Source organism: Jaminaea rosea (genome assembly GCF_003144245.1).
Source record: "Jaminaea rosea strain MCA 5214 unplaced genomic scaffold BDZ90scaffold_3, whole genome shotgun sequence".
NCBI classification, from domain to species: Eukaryota; Fungi; Basidiomycota; class Exobasidiomycetes; order Microstromatales; genus Jaminaea; species Jaminaea rosea.
Window position 1 is genome coordinate 992,076 of NW_020289977.1, and position 17,785 is coordinate 1,009,860.

The 17,785-nt window shown below is 59.7% G+C and overlaps 7 protein-coding genes across 7 annotated transcripts; 2 read left to right on the forward strand and 5 right to left on the reverse strand.

Annotated features, from left to right (window-relative positions):
- Positions 1 to 216: 216 nt before the first annotated feature.
- On the forward strand, positions 217 to 1,911 carry BDZ90DRAFT_259146 (hypothetical protein; the record flags this gene model as incomplete). The annotated part of the gene is made up of 1 exon (XM_025508140.1): positions 217 to 1,911. The coding sequence occupies one exon, from the start codon at positions 217 to 219 to the stop codon at positions 1,909 to 1,911; it is 1,695 nt and encodes a 564-aa protein (XP_025363701.1).
- Positions 1,537 to 4,556, reverse strand: BDZ90DRAFT_231090 (hypothetical protein). The gene has a single exon (XM_025505713.1). It carries the CDS (start codon positions 4,501 to 4,503, stop codon positions 1,948 to 1,950), a length of 2,556 nt encoding a protein of 851 aa, XP_025363702.1. The 5' UTR covers positions 4,504 to 4,556; the 3' UTR covers positions 1,537 to 1,947.
- A 125-nt stretch (positions 4,557 to 4,681) lies between these two features.
- On the forward strand, positions 4,682 to 5,748 carry BDZ90DRAFT_245655 (DUF858-domain-containing protein; the record flags this gene model as incomplete). Its single annotated transcript, XM_025507519.1, has 4 exons — positions 4,682 to 5,041; positions 5,113 to 5,274; positions 5,355 to 5,375; positions 5,431 to 5,748. The coding sequence occupies 4 exons, from the start codon at positions 4,682 to 4,684 to the stop codon at positions 5,746 to 5,748; spliced, it is 861 nt and encodes a 286-aa protein (XP_025363703.1).
- BDZ90DRAFT_231092 (actin-like ATPase domain-containing protein) lies at positions 5,553 to 7,692 on the reverse strand. Its single transcript, XM_025505714.1, has one exon. The coding sequence runs from the start codon at positions 7,669 to 7,671 to the stop codon at positions 5,833 to 5,835; it is 1,839 nt and encodes a 612-aa protein (XP_025363704.1). The 5' UTR covers positions 7,672 to 7,692; the 3' UTR covers positions 5,553 to 5,832.
- Positions 7,693 to 7,873: 181 nt separating this feature from the next.
- On the reverse strand, positions 7,874 to 12,660 carry BDZ90DRAFT_231093 (hypothetical protein). Its single transcript, XM_025505715.1, has one exon. The coding sequence runs from the start codon at positions 12,552 to 12,554 to the stop codon at positions 8,169 to 8,171; it is 4,386 nt and encodes a 1,461-aa protein (XP_025363705.1). The 5' UTR covers positions 12,555 to 12,660; the 3' UTR covers positions 7,874 to 8,168.
- Positions 12,661 to 12,849: 189 nt separating this feature from the next.
- On the reverse strand, positions 12,850 to 17,742 carry BDZ90DRAFT_138823 (phospholipid-translocating P-type ATPase). The gene is made up of 2 exons (XM_025503446.1): positions 14,165 to 17,742; positions 12,850 to 14,078 (listed from the first exon to the last, which is right to left on the reverse strand). Exons 1-2 carry the CDS (start codon positions 17,493 to 17,495, stop codon positions 13,168 to 13,170), a joined length of 4,242 nt encoding a protein of 1,413 aa, XP_025363706.1. The 5' UTR covers positions 17,496 to 17,742; the 3' UTR covers positions 12,850 to 13,167.
- Positions 12,880 to 13,149, reverse strand: BDZ90DRAFT_231094 (hypothetical protein). Its single transcript, XM_025505716.1, has one exon. It carries the CDS (start codon positions 13,089 to 13,091, stop codon positions 12,918 to 12,920), a length of 174 nt encoding a protein of 57 aa, XP_025363707.1. The 5' UTR covers positions 13,092 to 13,149; the 3' UTR covers positions 12,880 to 12,917.
- Positions 17,743 to 17,785: the final 43 nt, after the last annotated feature.

The following is a 17,785-nucleotide window of genomic DNA, read 5'->3' on the forward strand; positions in this document are numbered from 1 at the left end:
AGACAAGTTCTCGTGTGCCGTACCTTTCCACACCTTCGTGGCCTTTCGAGGTGCGAGGCAAGCGCTCGCACGACGCTCAGTCCGCCATCGGCCGGGGCGTCGTCTCGTTTTGGGCGGCAAGGGACAAGTGGAGTCGAACGAGGCGCATCCTGCAGAGCCAACGGAAAGAAAGGTTGCCTTCGCACTTACTACGGCGCAGCCATCGTTCTCGCAGGCATGGATCAGGAAGCCTTTCGCAGCCTCCTCTCCTCGTCCGGCGCCTCATCCTCGTCTGGCGCGCCGCGAGCAGCCTTTGGGTCTACGCAGAAGCGTCCACGTCCACGTCCGCAGGCCGCTCTCAGTCAGCACGACGACGACGACTATCGCAAGCATCGCCCCTCGCAAGACGCAGATACCAATGTTGAAGACGAGCAACCTAAGCAACGCGGCCCAAAGTGGAACAGCGCCACAGGGGAAGCCTACGTAGATCGCGCTGCTGCCCGGCGCGAAGGGCGCGAACCGGGAGAGGATGACGAGGAAGCGGCGAGCGTACGCGCTTTGCATGAGGAGTGGAGACAGAAGTGGCTAGCGGCTGATACCGAGGAGCAGAGACGGGAGGTCGAGGAGCAGATGGCCTTCCTGGGTGGAGATGCAAAGCATTCCATCTTGGTGAAAGGGCTGGATTATGCGCTTCTTGCGCAGCAGAGGGCCAAGGCTGGCGGTGCAAGAGGGGAAGAGGACGATGATCTGGAGCAAGCATATGCAGGCGCTAGGCAGTCACCTGGCGAAGCTGAGTCGTCAAAGTCATCAGCATCCTCGGCGAAGCGCTCCCGGCAGGAGATTCTCGATGCCCTGAAGCGGCGCAAGCTTGACCGCGGAGACGCTAGCTCACCACCGCAGCCTCAGCTCAGCGAGGAGCTACGAAAGCAGCGCGAAGCCGAGGAGGAAAGACAGAGGCATCTTTCCAAATTCAAGCCGATTGGAGCAGGCACGAGTGGCCAGCTGGAGAAGGTCATCATTACAAAGGATGGAAAGAGACTGCGCAAGAAGGTCAAGAAGCCGGCAGACGGGCCGACAGCAAATGGTGCAAGAGAGCCAGTCAAGCCGGCTGCTACTATCGCTCCATCCAATGCTGCAGTCTCATCTTCTTCGGCGCCGTCGCCGTCATCACCGTCCTCGAGGCCTGCCGTAGCGACCAAGCCTGCTCCGCCGGCGCCGCTTCCATCCAAGAGGGACTTCGCGCCTCGTCAGCTGAAGAAAGGCTCCGGTGCTGTCTCCACCTCGGAAACACCCGCAAAGGAGCATGAAAGCGCTCCGGCGTCTGTTGCTGTCAGAGAGAAGAGAGATCAGCCTGTGTCGTCCGGAGCAGACGACGTGGACGGTAGCAACCACACACGTCAAAATCAGGCAGACGACCTTGACGAAGAAGAGGAAGACATCTTTGCGGACGCGGGAAGATGGACTGGGCTGGACGCCGACGACGATGAAGATGACGAGGAGCGGCGGTCCAAAGCTGTGGAGCCGAACGCTCGCGGCAAAGACGCAGCCGACTTACCCCTTCTGCCTGCTCTCAGCGCTTCAGGCAAGCGCGACTGGTTCGGTGACGGCGAGGAGGAAGAAGACAGGAAGGAGGAGCCAGCAGCCTCGCTCCAACCTCCGGTTCACGTATCTCCTTCACGCCAGCAGACGCAAACCGACGCAGAACAGCCGAATGCGCCCGAGGCGTCGACAGGTCGCCTCCAAGGTCTAAGCGATTCTGCCCTCCCTTCGTCCTGGTCGCGGCACCTCCTCGAACAAGAGCGAGAACGTGAGGCTCGTGCTGAAAGGAAGAAGGAGGAAGCGAGACGAGAGAGGGTGAATAAGAAGAGGGAAAAGAAACGCGCGGAGAGAGAGGGAGCAGAGGGTGCGCAAGGAGGTGCCGGATCAGAGTAACGCGCCAGGTTGATGCAAATGGTATTCCTCACGTCGTCATCCACCTGTCACGCTACGTCGTCGCACACCACGCAGCTCCTCCACCAACAGACCATGCAGTGCTCTTTCCCCCTTCCCATGCACCTCGACGCCATGCATCGTGACGCCGAGCGACCCGCTGAGGGTGGATCGCCAGGGCAGCTGAACGGATAGATGTGACGGGTACGAGAGGGTCAGGTGCGCAAGGACAATCTTCCGCGTGGCTGAAGCGGAGGCTCCCTCGCCGTCGCCAAGCTGAGGCTCAGCAGGTACCTCGACTGTTACCGTCGCACTTCCCCTCAACGAGCGGATAGCTCGTGCGGCCGCGGGCTCACCTGGCCCCTCACCGCTGACCGCCTGGCCGGCCTGGCCCGCAGCTGTTGGGGCATAGAGTAGATCCTTCATCCAAACAGCCGCATTGGCGATACTCTGGGCGGGGTGCATTTCGAGCTCTCCTTTCAAGTCCTGCTCATTTTTGCTTCCTGCCGCGGGGGAGGAAGCGCTGTGCAGTGCCTGCTGAACAACGCTTCGGACGTGGAAGAGGAAGGAGCTGTAGTGCAACAGCGCCACGAGCGGCATGAGGGTAGGCGCATGGATCCAGGGGTCGAGACGGGCGCGCTTTTGCGTACTTGACGATTCGGGCTGGCTTGAGGCAGCGCCAGCTTTCTTGCTACCTGCATTCGAAGCTGAAGATGCTGCGTCTCCGGGGGGCTTGCGAGGTTTGTCCTTCTCCCTCTCCTTCTCAGCTTCTGCTCGGGCGGCGGAGGCTGCTGCTGTTGCTCGTTCTTGGTAGCGGCGAACAAGACCCAGACGCATGAGGGTGGACATGAGAGAGACGTACGCCGAGCGGGCGGGCTCGGGCTCTCGCGCACTTTCGCCTTCCTCGCTGCCTTCCTCTTTCGAGGCATCAAAATCGACCATCTCAAGGCGCATAGCAAGCGTACCGTGCCGTTTGAGTCCAGTCTCCAATCTAGACGTCGAAGCAGCAGCATTCCCCGCCAGCCTCACAAGCACCGAGTCGTCCGAGCTCTCGCAGCTCACCACCCCTTGCGATGCCAGCAAGCGCGCTTCGGCGGCTACGTCCTCGAAGAGCTCCCGGTCGACGAGCTCGCGCTGTGCTTGTCGCAATTGAGCGTCGATGCTACCTTGCACTTCGTTGTCCTCAGCATCGTCTTCTGGGAGCGTGGAGGCGGAGCGACTGAGCACCTTTCCCTCAGTGTCAAGCGTGACCAGCGAGACTTTGAAGCGCTTCGCGACCCGCGAAGAGAAAGTGAGCTTGACGGCCGATGACGTTGGCGCCGAAGCGGACGGCTTTGAGTCCTCTGGCTTCTTGACATCTTTCTCCTCGGTCTCGCTATCCTTATCTTCCTTCTCTCCAGCATCTCTGGCAACATAAGCCAGCCCCCTCCTCGCATATGCCGTCCGCGCCTCAGGCACGGCAAAGCCGATCCAAGCGTCCTGCTCTCCCTCATCCGCCCGTTGCACCTGCGCTTGATATTGCGATCGACCGGGTCGACCTGGCGTGATGCCCCAGCCGCGGGCTTGCGCTTCCCGGAGGGTGGACCAGTGATGGCGGGTCGCAGAGGTCGCCGAGGTCGAGGTCGAGGCTTCCCCTGCATCGCCTCGCCCATCGTCATCATCCAGAAGCCTTGCTCCTGTTCGCAAGATGTTCACCACGCTCCGCATCGTCTGTCTCTTTTGTGCAAGAACAAGCTGCGTCTTCCTTGCATATTCGTCCCGCTCTGCCTCGTTGGAGAACTCGAGATTGCCTGCAGGATCTTGTCGCTCTCGCTCTGCAAAATCCTCGTCATCCTCATCTCCGGGTGCTGCTTGTGATCTTTGCTTTTCCTTGACTTCGATACGCTCAATGGCCGTGAGGGCCACACTCGCTGGCTCGAGGCCGAATTCGGCTTCTACAGCTGCCGCGCTCCCTGGTGGAGGCCCTTGTGGCTGTTGAGAAGCCTGACCAGGCTGTCCCTTAGCGGGCGTGGCTTTGCCGCTCTCACTCGCCGTTGAAGAGACTGCGCCAGGTGATGGGGCCCTTGAAGCTGCATTGGACGATGTGGCAGCCTTTGCTGGGTCGAGGTGTCCTTGCTGAAGGAGCGAAGCGCGTGATCGATGCCCTGCGACGAGGAGGCTGACGAGTGCCTGCGAGGAGTACAGAGATTGTTGGGCGATCTGAAGCCGACCCATCATTTCCTCTTTGAGCTGAACAAAATCCTCCATGCTCATCGGTCTGGTGTCTAGCAGGGAGCCAGCGTCCTTGTCTGCCGCCTGTGCGTCGTGCTCGTCGTCAACCTTGCTCGCGGCACCCTTGTCGCGGTCCTCTTCCCCATGAGCCCAACCGATCTTGATTGCGCCTCCGACACCATTGGTAGCATCCTGTTCTCCGGTCGCCTCTGCCTGATCATCATCCTCCTCATCCCGCAGGTCCTTTAGTGAGAACTTGGAAAAGTCGCCCCTCTCGGTCCACAGTCTGTGTAACCGCTGCGACAGCGGCTGAAGGGCTGCGACATCCTTTGTGGACGGATTTGAGGAAGGAGGCTCCAGCGCAAGCTTCAATGACTGAACCATGAGCTGCAATGAAGCAGTCAGTAGTCGCCTAGAGGTCGAGTGGAGAAGGAGGGAAGCTCCATCGATTGCTTCGACGGAACTGGACTCGACGTCGCGTCCAGTCGAGGTCGACTCTCCCCTTCCGTTTGCTCTCTGGACTTCCTTCAGTTCTTCCTTTCCTCTCCTCAACCAGCCTCAGATGCGCAAGAAGCAGCCCGCGCAACCAACTGTACCCGATGTGGTACGCGGGATAGACTACTGGAAGACGGTACCAGCAACAGTGGATGGTGTTCTTGGCGGCTTTGGAACAGGAACCCTGCCTCGCGTCGATGCCCTTGGATCACGGTCCTTCCTCCTCTCCGTCCTGCCGAGATTGAGCGCTGTCCCGCCTGTGACGGATGACCCGGTCGAGTGGCAAAAGAGGAAAATGGAACAGAGGGGTGGAAAGGGGAAGACTGTGACGAGGGCGCTAGATTGTGGTGCTGGGGTAGGAAGGGTCACCGAGACGGTGTTGCTCAGAGTAGTGGATGAGGTCCATGTGACCGAGCCAGTTGAGCATGTAAGCAAACACTGCGAGTCGTGATCTTATTGACCGCATTCGCTGATCGGTTCTCCTTATCACCCTCTCAGTTCCTGGCAGAAGCGGCCCGCCTCTCCTCAAGCTGGCAATCTCTTACCCTTCCTCCTTCCAAGCAGCCCTTCCACGCTCGCAAGGCTGCTCACTTTCACTTGAGCACGCTTCAGGCCCTCGACCCGGCAAGGCCGTGGAGTTCAGCTGATGGGGGCATTTACGTGGCAGACCAGGGCGAGAGTAAGGCACAGGGAAGCTCGTCAGCCAAGAGGGTCAAGACGGACGACGCCGGCCCGAGCAGCGCCCGCCGATTGCCCCCAACGTACAGCCCGTCGGAGGAAGGCCAGTCGGCAGAACCACCCTCACCACCACCCGAGCCCCTCCAATACGACGTAGTGTGGTGCCAATGGATGCTGCAGCACCTTTCGGACCCGGATCTTCTCGCCTTTTTCGCCCGCGCTAAAGCGAGTTTGGTACCAGAGGACGGGGTCATCGTGGTGAAAGAGAATGTATGCCCTGAGATGGAAGATGGCAGCGAGAGGGTTTGGTGGGATGAAGAGGACAAGAGTATCACTCGATCCACTCAGGCGTATGAAAGAGTGTTTAGGGAGGCAGGACTGACGACCATTAGGGCTGAGACGCAGATGGGATTCCCGCAGGAGCTCTATGCGGTGAAGATGTGGGCACTGCGGTAACGCCATGGCAACTTGTGTACTCTACAAGCCTCAGGATACAGCAAACAATCAATAGAGAAAGACTGCTCTCGCCGCGCCTCGCGATCACTCCCCTCGCAGCGCCCTCCTCTCCAGCTCCTCCCACGTAGGCAGGAAGCGCCTCCAGCAGTCGGTCCTCGCCTCATCAGGCTCAGCAGCCAATTTCACCTTCTGCCCTCCTTGCTCTGCTGCTTCGCCCTCCTTGCGCGCCTCTTCCACACACACATCAAAGGCCACCCTCTCCCTGCCAGGCTTCGTTGCTCTTTCCCACGCCCACCTAGCCTTCAGCGCCGCACCGACGCTGCATGCGTTGCCCTGCTGCTGCGGACGGACGACGGGGCAGGCTAGCACGTCGGCCATCGTTTCCAGGAGGGTCTGGTTGGAGGAGGCCCCACCTGTTGCGTGGATGCGGACCAGCCCACCTTCGTTGTCACCGCCGGCGTTCTCGTGGAGAATGGCACCGACGCGACTCTTGAAAGAGAGTAGCTGCGAGCTGATTATCGAGTGGGGATGCGTCGCTCCGGGTGCCTCGAATTCTTCCGCACTACTCCACTGACTGTCCTTGCTTGATGTGTAGAGGTGCACACCCTTGGCATTAGGTGGAATAATCTCCTCCTTGAACCAGTAGAAGCCCATATGCTGCGGTGCGCTACCCCTCGCAGGCCAAGCCGACCTCACAGCCCTATCAAACTCCTGCCAGGACGAAGCGCAGTACTTGTCCCTGACTGCTTCGCGAGCCAAGCTACCGTTCTTGTACACCAGCATGTTGAAGTATCGGCTGGACGTCTCGACCACCTCCCCCTGCTCGCCCTCTCCGCTCTCGCTAGCATTCCTTCCTGCCACCCTAGCTGGATGGTAAAACACATGGAAAGCTTCAGAAGGCTCGAAGGACGGCGCGGGGATGAGCAGAGTGTCTGAAGTGCCCAGCGATACCATTGCCTCTCGTGGTGCGAGGGCGAGGGACAGCAAGGTGGCCGGATTGTCGCCTGTAGCGGGGCAGACAAGACAGTCTGGCGAGAAGTTGAGCTTCTCCTGCCACCAGCGGCCAATACGCCCTACGATTCGGCCGCCATCCGATTCGACCGCGCCTAGCTTGCGAGCGAGCTCGTCCGCCGCAGCTGCATCGTCGCCGGCGACAAGCTCGAGAAGCGGGCGACTCCAACCTCTCTTCGGCGTGGAGAGGTCCCAAAGATTCATGCCGCAGGCATCACTCTCGTCTATCCCCTTGATCTCCTCTCCGTCCTGCCCATCTCCTCCTGCACACAGCAGCGTAGTGACCATCGAGCTCACCAGCCCAATGCGTTCTGTCTGCTCATACGCTTCCGGCTCCTCCCGCCTCCATCTCATGATCTGCGGGCCAGTAAAGCGCTCGTATGCCTTTGACCCTGTAATCTTCGCCAGGGCGGTCGGTCCCCCAAGATGCGCTTCAAAGGCTTTGCACTCTGCTGTCGTAGAGGAGTCCTGCCAATTTGGGATCACGGCACGAGAGAAGGCCTGTGAACCAAGCTGATCCACAAGCCTTTTGCTGCCGTTTACAGAGCGCAGCATTTCGGGAGCTCTTCGCGACCAGTACACGCTGGCGTGCTGTTGCCCAGCAGCGCTGACTGCCTTGACTCTCTGTGTTGGCCAGCCGGCGGCCAAGATCTTCTCTGCCAGGAGGTCGAGCGACTCAACCGCCATCAAAGCAGGGCTATGGATCTCGCCTGACCCGGCCGAGCCGGTCAGGACCCCGCCGCTGGTCTTGTAGTGGGGAAGGTCCCGGTCGAAGTTGATTGCGAGCTCGGAGAGGAGCTCGAGGCTGGATGACAGGAGCGAGGCCTTGGTGCTTTGTGTCGAGACGTCGATGCCCAGGAATAGGGGTTCATTCGAGTCTGGTGACAATGATTTTGTGGTCGAAGAATCCATCTTGATGCTGCGATGCTGATGGTCGAAAGGGAAGGAGAAAGCAGGCGGACGAGCGACTGCTTGATATTCTTGAGCGGCCTCGGGGATCTCCGCTCGGTCATCTCATCTCGTCTCAATCAACCGGACGCGCATGGGCCAAGCTGATTTTTCTTCTCGGTCTGGCTCAGCCACGCGCACCCCCCAACCACATCACCTCTCATCATATGCTCGCAACGAGATTGAATTTCTCTGCGATAGGATCGGACCGAATGACAAGAAACGCGAAGGGCCACTTTGAGAAATCGAGAGACTACAACGTGCGCAACTGGAACGAGACAACGAGAAGAGACGAGGCTACGAGATGGTGAGAAGAGGAGAGGATGGTCGGGGTGGATGCGTTTCCGCAAGAGTTAATATACGGTGTGTGTGGAAGTCGAAGAGGTGAAGGGGAAGGAAATGTTCAAGAGGATTTGATGAAATCGAAGTAGAGTGTCCACAACTTGGACCAGCTCAGCAGCTCAAACGCGACGCTGCGGCTGCTGCCCAAAGGCAACGCTCTGCTTCCTCACAGGCGTGAACAGCTCCGATTGCGGGCGCATAGGCATGTTCGGCCTCGCGGCGCTGCCAGGAGTGCCCAAGGCCATAGCTGAGCGTTGTTGCTGCATAGGCGTGGAGGAGTTGAAGATCTGCCCTGGCCGGAGGATGCCAGCAGGGACCCCACCGCCGGCGCCGAGGGTCTTGGGCACAGGAGTGGTTGGTGCACGTCGAGGCGTGGCGCTTGATGGGACTGTACTTGGCAGAGGAGAGCGAGCCAAGCCATCCGCCGTGCTTGGAAGTGGCTTGCGACGCACTGGGCTTGCAGAGCGGGCGGGCGGGGGTATAGCGGGCTCCTCGGTCACCGTGGGCGGGACCTTGTTGTTGGCAAAGAGCTTGCCGTTCGAGCCGCTCGGACCCAAAGCGCTAGCACCGCTGTTAGATGAGCTGGTGCTCGGAGCCGCAGACGTCGTCGTGAGCTGGCTGCTTTGGCGACTCATTGCTGTGGTCGAAGCAGAGCTGCTACCGCTTGCAGACGGGGCATTCTTCCTTGCCTCGACGCCCCGCACAATATCCCACGCCACCTGCGCCCACATGGGCGCCTGCCCCCTCTGACTCTCAATCATAGCCTTGAGCTCCTTGACCCAGAGCTTGCGCTCCTCGTCCGTGTCCGCGAAGAAGGAGATGACCTCTCCATCCGCAAATGTGACCCGGAAAGAGTTCGGCACATGATAAGACTCGTCCGGCTCCTCGTCCGCGTTCCACTTTGCAGCCATGCTCTTGCGCGAGGCCATCTTGCCATCTTGGCCCTTGAGCAGGCTCGGGTCATACGGGTCCCAGGACTCGTCGATCGATTTGGCTTTGCTGATGTCGATCTTGACTGTGGGTCGCTTGGTGACATCGTTGTAGCAGATCAGGAAGGATCCCTGCGCCTTGACGGGGCGTCGTCGCCACGTTCTGCAGTCACCACCCTGCTGTGTGAGGATGCCGGAGAGACGAGGCTCGGATTGCCACTGGGCCGCCTCCATGCCGAGCAGACACTCGCGCAAGTTCTCGGGGAGGAGCTTCTTAGGCACGCTGGGCATGGGAGGGAGGTAGAAGAGCTTGAGACGGAGGTGGCCGCGCGCTCGGCTGAGATTGCGCGAGAAGTCCGCATGGCGACGAGAGTTGATCGAGGCGTGCCCTGAGATGCTCGAGACAGGGTCTGCTACGCCGTGCACGGGAAGGTCGACAACGAGGGCCTTGCCCAAGCATTTGGCTGCGACCGTCTCGAAGACGAGGTCCACGCGACCGAAGGCACCCTCGCGGTTGGTGAAGGCGGCCATGGATGATTGGCCATTCTGCTGCTCGTCGCCGTGGTCATGGTACTTGCCCTTCTTCGGGCTGCGGAGCAAGCGGCTCATGAAGCTCTTGGTGATGCTGCCGGTCTTGCTCTTCTCCTTCGTTGGGCTGGCCGAGCGCGGATCCTCCTGCTGCACAAACAGGGTGAGGCTGAACTCGAGATTCTTGTGCTGGATGAGCTCGAACTCTTGGCCAATTGGATTGCAGGCCGACCCGAGCTCGCTCAATCCAGTCTTGACGACGTGCAAGCCGTTGTCGAGAATGCAGAAGAACTTGGTGGGGACCGCGGGGACGGGCAGATTGGCGGGCAGGAACGAGTCGACCATGACGAAAACTTTGCCTGCTGCCTTCTTGGGATTCTCGTTGGCGCGGTAGGCGCGCATCTCCTCGGCGTACTCATTGATGTCAGAGGGGCGGCGTAGCTTCCTCCATGCCTTGCCAGCATCAACGTCGCCTGCTGTGGTGGAATGCGAGATCTTCTCCTCGGACGCGGCAGCGAAGGCCCCACGATCCTTGACCTTATAGGGCGAATCGCCGTCTCGGAAGATGCGGCTGATGTCGCGGCACAAGCCGTTGCCAAAGCCCTCGTCAACTGCCTTCTGTACAGTGTGGTCAAGCATGAGCTTGCTCTTGTGCAGGTCCTCCTGGATGCTGGCGCGGTCAGAGGGAAGCGACTCCATCTCCTCCATCTCCTCGTCCGCGTCAGGCATGCGAGCGCTCTCGGCGTCATTTGCTCCGGACGCTGCCGCCGCCGCTCGTGCGGCTCGAGCGTGAGTGACGCCCGCGTCTCCTGTGCTCATGCTGCGCTTTCTTCGCCCCTTGTTCTTGCTTCGACGACGCGCGATGATCTGCTCGGCGTGCTGCTCCGGCGTGATGGCTGGAGGAAGCGGGCCAAGGTTCGAGTGCGTGCTGAGAGCAGGGCTTGGCGGTGCGGCAACGACCTGTTCCGAGCTCGACGAAGGCAGAGCCAGATGAGCAGGTGCCCCTTCGCGCTTGATGCCTTGAGCCTGCGAGGACCCAGCGGCCGGCGATGGGTGAGGGTTGAACCAGGGCGACTCTGCATTGGCCGAGTCGTCTGCCGCGACAGGCTCGGTCGTCAAGGCGAGCGCGCCTCCAATACGATCAAGAGGGCTGATATCGCCGACCTTGTGCTCCTCAACGGGGCTTGGCGTCGGCTGCGGCTTTGACTCGTACATCGATGGCTCTGGACGAGAAGAGGCCAACTCGGGGTGACTGGACGGTCCGCGAACCACGGCAGCTGGTGCAGATGGTCGACCCTTGTTGAGCTCCGTCTGAGTGCGGGAGATGGGCATAGAGACGTCGGCAGCTTCCTGTGAGCGCTGAGGCAGCGCGTCTTGGTGCTTCTGCTCTGCCTCTGCCTGAGCCTTCTTCTCCTTCGCGACGCGCTCCAGCACAGCGTCGCGCGAGATGTGAGGTCGCCCGCCTGGACGACGTTGCTGAGGGACCTCGGGCGGAGGCGTGGGGGTGTTGGACGAGCTCGATGGGGCGACGATCTCTGCTTGCTGGGAGACATCACCTCCAAAGTCAGGCAAAGCCTTTGAGTCGAACATGATTGGGCTCCAGTTAGGCAGCGTCGGCAGACTACGGTCTTCAGCTGGCTTGGGAAGGTTTAGCTGTTTTTCCACGGCGGTTTCCTCTACTGCCCCGCGCTGCTGTGTTCGAGGAGTTGCGCCCCTTCTGACGGGCTTCTCTTGTTGCTGAGCAGGAGGCGGCGACTCCTCGAGAGGCGGAGTGGTGAGGATGTCGGCTTGCAGCAGCTCGTCGACCATGCTGTCGACGCGATGAAGGCCCCCGAGGCTAAGGTAGCTGCCATCCTTTGCCGTCTCATCGGCTGCGGTAGCCCACGTCTTGTCGTACGAGGCGTCCCCTTCTCCTCCAAGCTGAGCTCCTGCAGACCTCTCGGGGCTCGAAGGCAGGGATGCCTCGGACGAGGACATCTCGCGCGAGTCTGCGGAGGAGAGTGAGAGGATGTCGTGCTCTCGCATCTCTGGGCTGCTTGCTGACTCGCTAGGGCTGCCATTCATGACGGTGAGCTGCTGACGCTGGCTGTTAAAGTAGGCTCGGTCGGCCTCAGCTTGGCTACCGTATCGCTCCTCAGATTGCAGCGAGCCGTTGCTATTTCCGCTGCGAAGGCTCTGTCCGTCGAAGCTGCTCTCCTTGTCAAATTCTTGCACGTCGGGCTCCTCGTCGAAGGTGACCGTCTTGCGTCGCTCTTGCTTGACAGCTGCCTCCTCGCTGGCTTTGGTCGGCGAGCCTGATGACGACATCTGGCGAGGACCGTGAAGTCGGTTGGAGGTCAGGTTGCTGCGTCCGGAGGGAGTGCCGCTTGCAGGCGAGCGAGCTGGACCGCGAGGAGTTGAGAAGAGCTCGGCCCGAGGCGACTGAGGAGGCGTAGTGGGCGGCTCTGCTGCTGCAAAGGAAAGAGGACGAGTCTGTTGTGAAGTAGAAGCGCCGTCTGGCGAATGAGGGCCGCTGCCGGACTTGAAGGGGCTGTTGGTGACGTAATTGCTCTTTGTGAGCATGCTGTATGCTTGGCTCTTGCGAGGAGGAACAGCGCTAGCATGAGCATTCTCTTGGCCAGCAAGACTGCTCAGCTCTTCCCTCGAGCTCCTGCTCGGCATGAAGGCTGCGCGTTGGCGTTGCTGCTCGACGCCGATGCCAAGCCCAACTCCCATTCTGCTAGGAGCAGGCGATGCTCCGCGTCCAATGCCAGCGCTTGGTCTGGTCGGCGAAGCAGGGCTGCTGCTACCTGCCCCACTGCTGCTGGTACCTGGCTGCTTGAAGATGCTATTGGATACGAGGCCATGGCTGCGAAGAGCCTTGGGGTCAAAGTTGCGGCTCGGGCTGGCCGTGGGGCTCATCATGTCGCCAGCTTCAGACGAAGAAGGAGGAGGGCTGAAGAAGTCGCGTTTGTGTTGTCGCTGCGGAGACCAGCCATTGGTAGCTGCGCCCAAGATGGCAGCACGGCTTGCGTCGGGGGACGAAGGGGGTGAGGAAGTGTACGACATCCCGCCGCAACGACGACTCGTACGGTTCTGGGTAGGGATTGAGTCGTGTGGTAACGAGTGGATGAGCGTAGGTAGATGGTGGTTGTGGTAGTAACGATGGTAAGAGCGGCTGCGTGAACAGCTGCAAAAGCAAGCAAGCCTGAGGTTCTGGTCGCCGTCTGGGTGCGTGCGAGCGAGCGAGCGAGCGAGCCGGTGTCAGGTTGAGTAGAGTGGAGTTTACATCGTCTGAGCGGCGGAGGCCCAATTCAAAAGCACAACCAACACACAGGCGATGGCGGGGCGGGCGCAGGGAGAGAGAGCCTGAGCCTGAGCGGAGCGGGGCGCGTCGACGCGATCTGAGTCGGGTCAGCTCAAGTCAGAAAATCAACACTGGCGTGCAGCAGATGAGTGAACTACCGAGCGAGCAAGGGACCCTGGCTCAACTCGTACAACGTGAAGGGCAAAGACAAAGGCGACGACGGGGCAATACGACATCGAGACCAGGCTGGACCCGGCGCTGGGCTCGTGAGACACCAATTGCATTACATTGTTCGTCATTGTTGCGCTTTCGTCGCGTTTGCCACGTCAATATCAATCATGACCACCAAGTCCGTCTGGCTTGGGCCGCGTCGTATCATACAGTCGAATGAGACGGGCCTCCTCTCCCTGCTCGCCACCGCTGAACGCATAGCCTCTTGTGCGTCGTATCCTCTGTACGGCCTGCGATGCGATAAAGGGGGCAAGGGAAGGGTGTCAGTCTAGCTTCTTCTGAGACGGCCCGCTTCTGCCACGCCGCGCACGCAGTACTCACCCTAACTTTGCGCACCGCCTTTTGAAACTCGGACATCCTAGGTCTATGATCCACCAGATTGTACTTCTGGATCTCAGCGGCAATATGTCGACTCTCCGGCCTCCATGTACGTTGCCAGAACTTCCAAGTGAAGTCTCTTACCAAACACGCCACCGGGACGAGGAGTAGTGAGAACCAGAAGAGGGGAGAACCGTACACGGCTCCGAGGAGGTGCTCGTACTCCTTTGAGAAGCCGATGGCTGGGGCTACGATCATGTAGACAGCAAGGAAGGCGAGAGTGAAGGCGAGTGAGCCAGGGATAGCGGCAAATGTGTACTTTGTCCACAAGTCGGAGACCAGCGCCGCTTTGCCCAGTACTGTGGCCAGCACAGCGATGAACAGGGTCGTCCCCCACACCCAGAGGTCAGGCGTGTACCCCTCCCCACTCTGCAGTGACGTCCAAAAGCTTGCAGTCACAAAGATGTATGCCAGCAAGCTATGGTAGAAGGCATTGAGCGTCCATCCCCAGAACTTCCGTCGGTTGAAGAAGATCTGACCGTACAGCTGTGGGTAGCGGTCGAGCATTCGGGCACTGAGGTACTGGTCGAAGATGCCAATGACCAAGGGAGGGAGGACGGTAAAGACTACGTTGTAGAGGGAGAGAGTCCAGGACTCGAAGGGAACTTGACCAGAGAAGGAGGACTGGAAGGAAAACCAGAACTGAGTCATGTAGAGGGTAATGTTCTTATAGAAGCCTGGCGAGGGGGCGTACGATGCGGATGAGAGTCAGTCGTGACGTCGAGATAGACGGCCGAGCTATGCCTTTCGCCGGTACACTCACTGTAGAGAATCATCTTGCTCAACCTTGTGTACGACCACGAGCCGTGTACGAGGAGCAGCTTGCGCAAGTAGCGGAATTGGGAGATGGCAACATCGGCGCTTCTTGCCGCCTGCAGACCTTCAACACCGCTGATACCCACACCAACGTGTGCAGCCTGAATCATGCTGACGTCGTTGGCCCCATCCCCGATGGCTAAAAGCAACGCCTTCTTGTTCTTCTTGACCAGCTTGACGACCAGCGCCTTCTGCAACGGACTGACACGGCAGCAGATGACTGCCTTGCACATTAGCGCCAGCTCGAGGAAGCTCTTGCTAATCTCCTTCTCGAGCGCAAAGGTCAGACTCTTGCCGTCTATGATCAGCGCAAGCTCCTCAATCTCGCCTACGCTGCGCTGGCTCTTGATGGCGTGCAAGCGCCGGTTGAGCACGTCGGCCGTATCGTGTGCATTCTCCTCGTTGACAATGACCAAGTTCATGGACTCGGAGATCAGCCGGCAGGAAAGACCAATGTTGATCGCCGTCTCCTGTCGATCGCCTGTGAGGACCCAAACCTTGATGCCGGCATTCTGGAGCGTGTGAATCGTCTCGGGCACGCCCTCTTGTAGCTTGTCCTCAATGGCAGTCGCGCCCAGGAGGAACATGTTCTGCTCGATGATTTCTGCAGCCTGGTCCAGCGCTTCGGCGCGCCCACTGATCTGGGCTGCAGCCGACTCGTATACTTTGGCCCACTGGCGGTACTCCTGCTCAGAGACCTCCCTCATCGCCACACAAAGAGTGCGCAGACCGTCGGTCGCGTAGTCCTCGAGGTGAACGAGCGTCTGCTCCGTGTAAGGCTGATTCTCGCTCAGCCTCGCCATAATGACCGTGTCTGCTCCCTTGCAGTAGAGCTTGATCTTGCCGTCAGGGCAGCGCACCACGGTGGACATGCGCTTTCTCGTCGAATTGAACTCGCACACTTGCAGGATCTCATACTCCTCCTCGACATCACGCACCTCGATGAAGATGGAGCGCGGCTTGCGCGTCGTGAAGCGGTACCCAAGCGACTCGGCGCCAGCTACAAGTGCTGCTTCGTCTGGGCTGGAGGCTTGGAACTTAATGCGATCGCCGTGACGCTCAGGAATGACGGTGTGACAGACGGCGAGGAGGGTAAGGAACTCGTCGATGACGCCGCTACTGCCGTCATCCGGGATGGTGCCACCCATGATGGCTTTGAGCTCGTGCCAAGTACGCTGACCACCGATCTCTCTGCCATCGGGTCCAATGTCGCCCGTCCCCTGCTTTGACTCGTCAATAACGTCAGTGTAGGACACGCCTCCGATGGACGCCTGCTTGAACTCCATCTCGTTCCGGGTCAGCGTACCTGTCTTGTCGGAGAAGATGTAGTCGATCTGTCCAAGCTCCTCGACGAGGCTCGAAGTGCGGCAGAGGGCAGGCGTGTCGGTGGGTGCATAGTACATGTCCAGATCCGAGTTGATCAGCATGGCCTGCTGGTACTTGATCACCTCGATCGTGACGATGAGCGAGATGGGGATCAAGTTGTTGTAGGCGATGATGAAGGTCAAAATGTCCTCGACGAAGACGCGAGCCTTGCCCTTGGAGTCTTCGCTGAGGAGCAGGTACCTCATCTCGCCAGCGAAGGCTGTGTTGCGAACGATACTGCCGATGGACGAGGCGATGGAGAGAGCGAGGAGCAGGATGAAAAGGAGCAAGATCTGGACATTGACCATCTTCTCGACGGCCGTGATCTTGATGGGCGCCGCTGTCGCGTTCCTCATGAGCTTCGTCTCGTGACCGGTAAAGACGACGAGACCGTAGCACCAAGGCGTGTTCCTCAGCTGGGCGCCTCGCAGTAAGAGTTGGTCCGGACCAAGCGGCACCTTTTTGAACGGGATTCCGCTGAAGCCGGGCGTGCTGCTCGACTGCATGTTCATCGTGGCGTCAAAGGTATAGAGGCTGTTGTTGGGATGCTCCGAGTTGAGCTGGCCACGAATTGCTGAAGCTGACTGCGGACTCGTCAAGCGGGCCGTGTCTGGGCTTGCCTGCTTGATCTTGAGATTGGTCTCGCCATCCAAGTTGGCCGTCTCCACGTAGCAAAGTCCCTCTGGCTCAGAGCTGCTTAGCAGTACGAGATCGGCTGGAAAGAAATCGTTGCTCTCGACGCGGATGATGTCGCCGACGCGAATGTGACGCCATCTTCGCGGCTCAAATTGCCCCGTCGCAGGATTGAGCACCTGAGCAATTCGCCCGTTGAGCTCAGCATCCGACTGGTGGCGCTTGACGTCCTCCTTGATCTCCTTGAATGCACTGGCCAGTAACACGACGCCCAGGGGCACGATGGTCGTCCATCGGTTCGTGGGCGAAACATTTGGGATCTGCTGGATGCAGGCGGTGAAGAGGAAGAAGACGTTCGCGTACTTGGAGAACTGCTCCAGCAGGAACTTGGGTATGAAGGTGAGGATGTTGAATTTGCTCGTCGAGATGTAATTGTCTCTGAAGCCTCCTTCACGGTCGTTGGTCAGGGGGTCATTGAGGCGAACCACTCTCTCGCCCTCTGGCACCTTGTTCCTCGCAGCCTTGCCCTTGAGCAGGCCTTGCATGTCTTCCTTTAGATTGCGGTATGACCTCTTCGCGCCGTCAAAGACGCTGTCTGAGGGAAGTGACCTCGACTGGCCCGCAGCACTTGAAGGCATGAAGCCCTTTGAAGCTGGCCGTCTAGAGCCTGCAGCACCGTCGCGAGCTCCTGATCGACCGCCGCCGCTAGCGCCCCGGCCCCAACTGTATGAGAGTCCCTCCGGCTGTCCAGGTGAATCTGGATCGTCATCTGCCTCTATACTCTTGAAATTGCTTTCTGCATTTGAGCGAACGGCATAGACGTCGTGGAAGGGACCATTGGACGAGCCTGCTGGCGGCATGCCACTCTTTGACAGAGGGCCATCATGGAATGAGGCTTGTGATGCGTCAAAAGGAGATCGATGATTGATAGAGCCACCCATCGGTTGATGGTCATCGTAAGAGGCTATGGAGGGTGGGTAGCCAGACTTGGACGTCGAGGCTCGTTGTTGGTAGCTCGGTCGCGAGTAGTTGGACGGGTTGTATCCGTCTTCGCCTCCAAGCAGATCCGCCTCGCCTGCGTCGACGAGGACGTGTGACGATCCTCCTCGCTGCTGCTGCTGGCTACCAGATGGAGGGAGGCCAAGAGAGTCGGTGCTGGCGAATGGATCAAAGGAATTGGTGCCGTAGGGGCCACGAGAGGCTGCAGGACGATGGGAGGCAGTTCCTTCTGGTGGCGGTCTTCCTCCTCCTGCAGTCATGAAGTCATCAAAGTCGTCCATCTTCGGCGATGTATGTCGGTACGAGTGCAGTCAGTAGGGGACAAGGCTGCGCAGAGGGCTAGCGAGGAGGATTCGAGGACGGAGCTGCGATGCTGCGACGCGGTAGAGGGCGTAGAATGGAGTGGGTAGCCCCTAGCAGCGCGATGTAGCAAAGCGAGTGAGGACGGCGATGGTCGTCGTCGTCGTCGTCGTCGCAGCGCCGTTGTCGTTGCAGTCGCTGCGAGAGAGGGTGAATCGTGGCGAATGGTTGGAAGCGACGATTGCACTCTGTGGTCCTCCAAGAGTCGGCC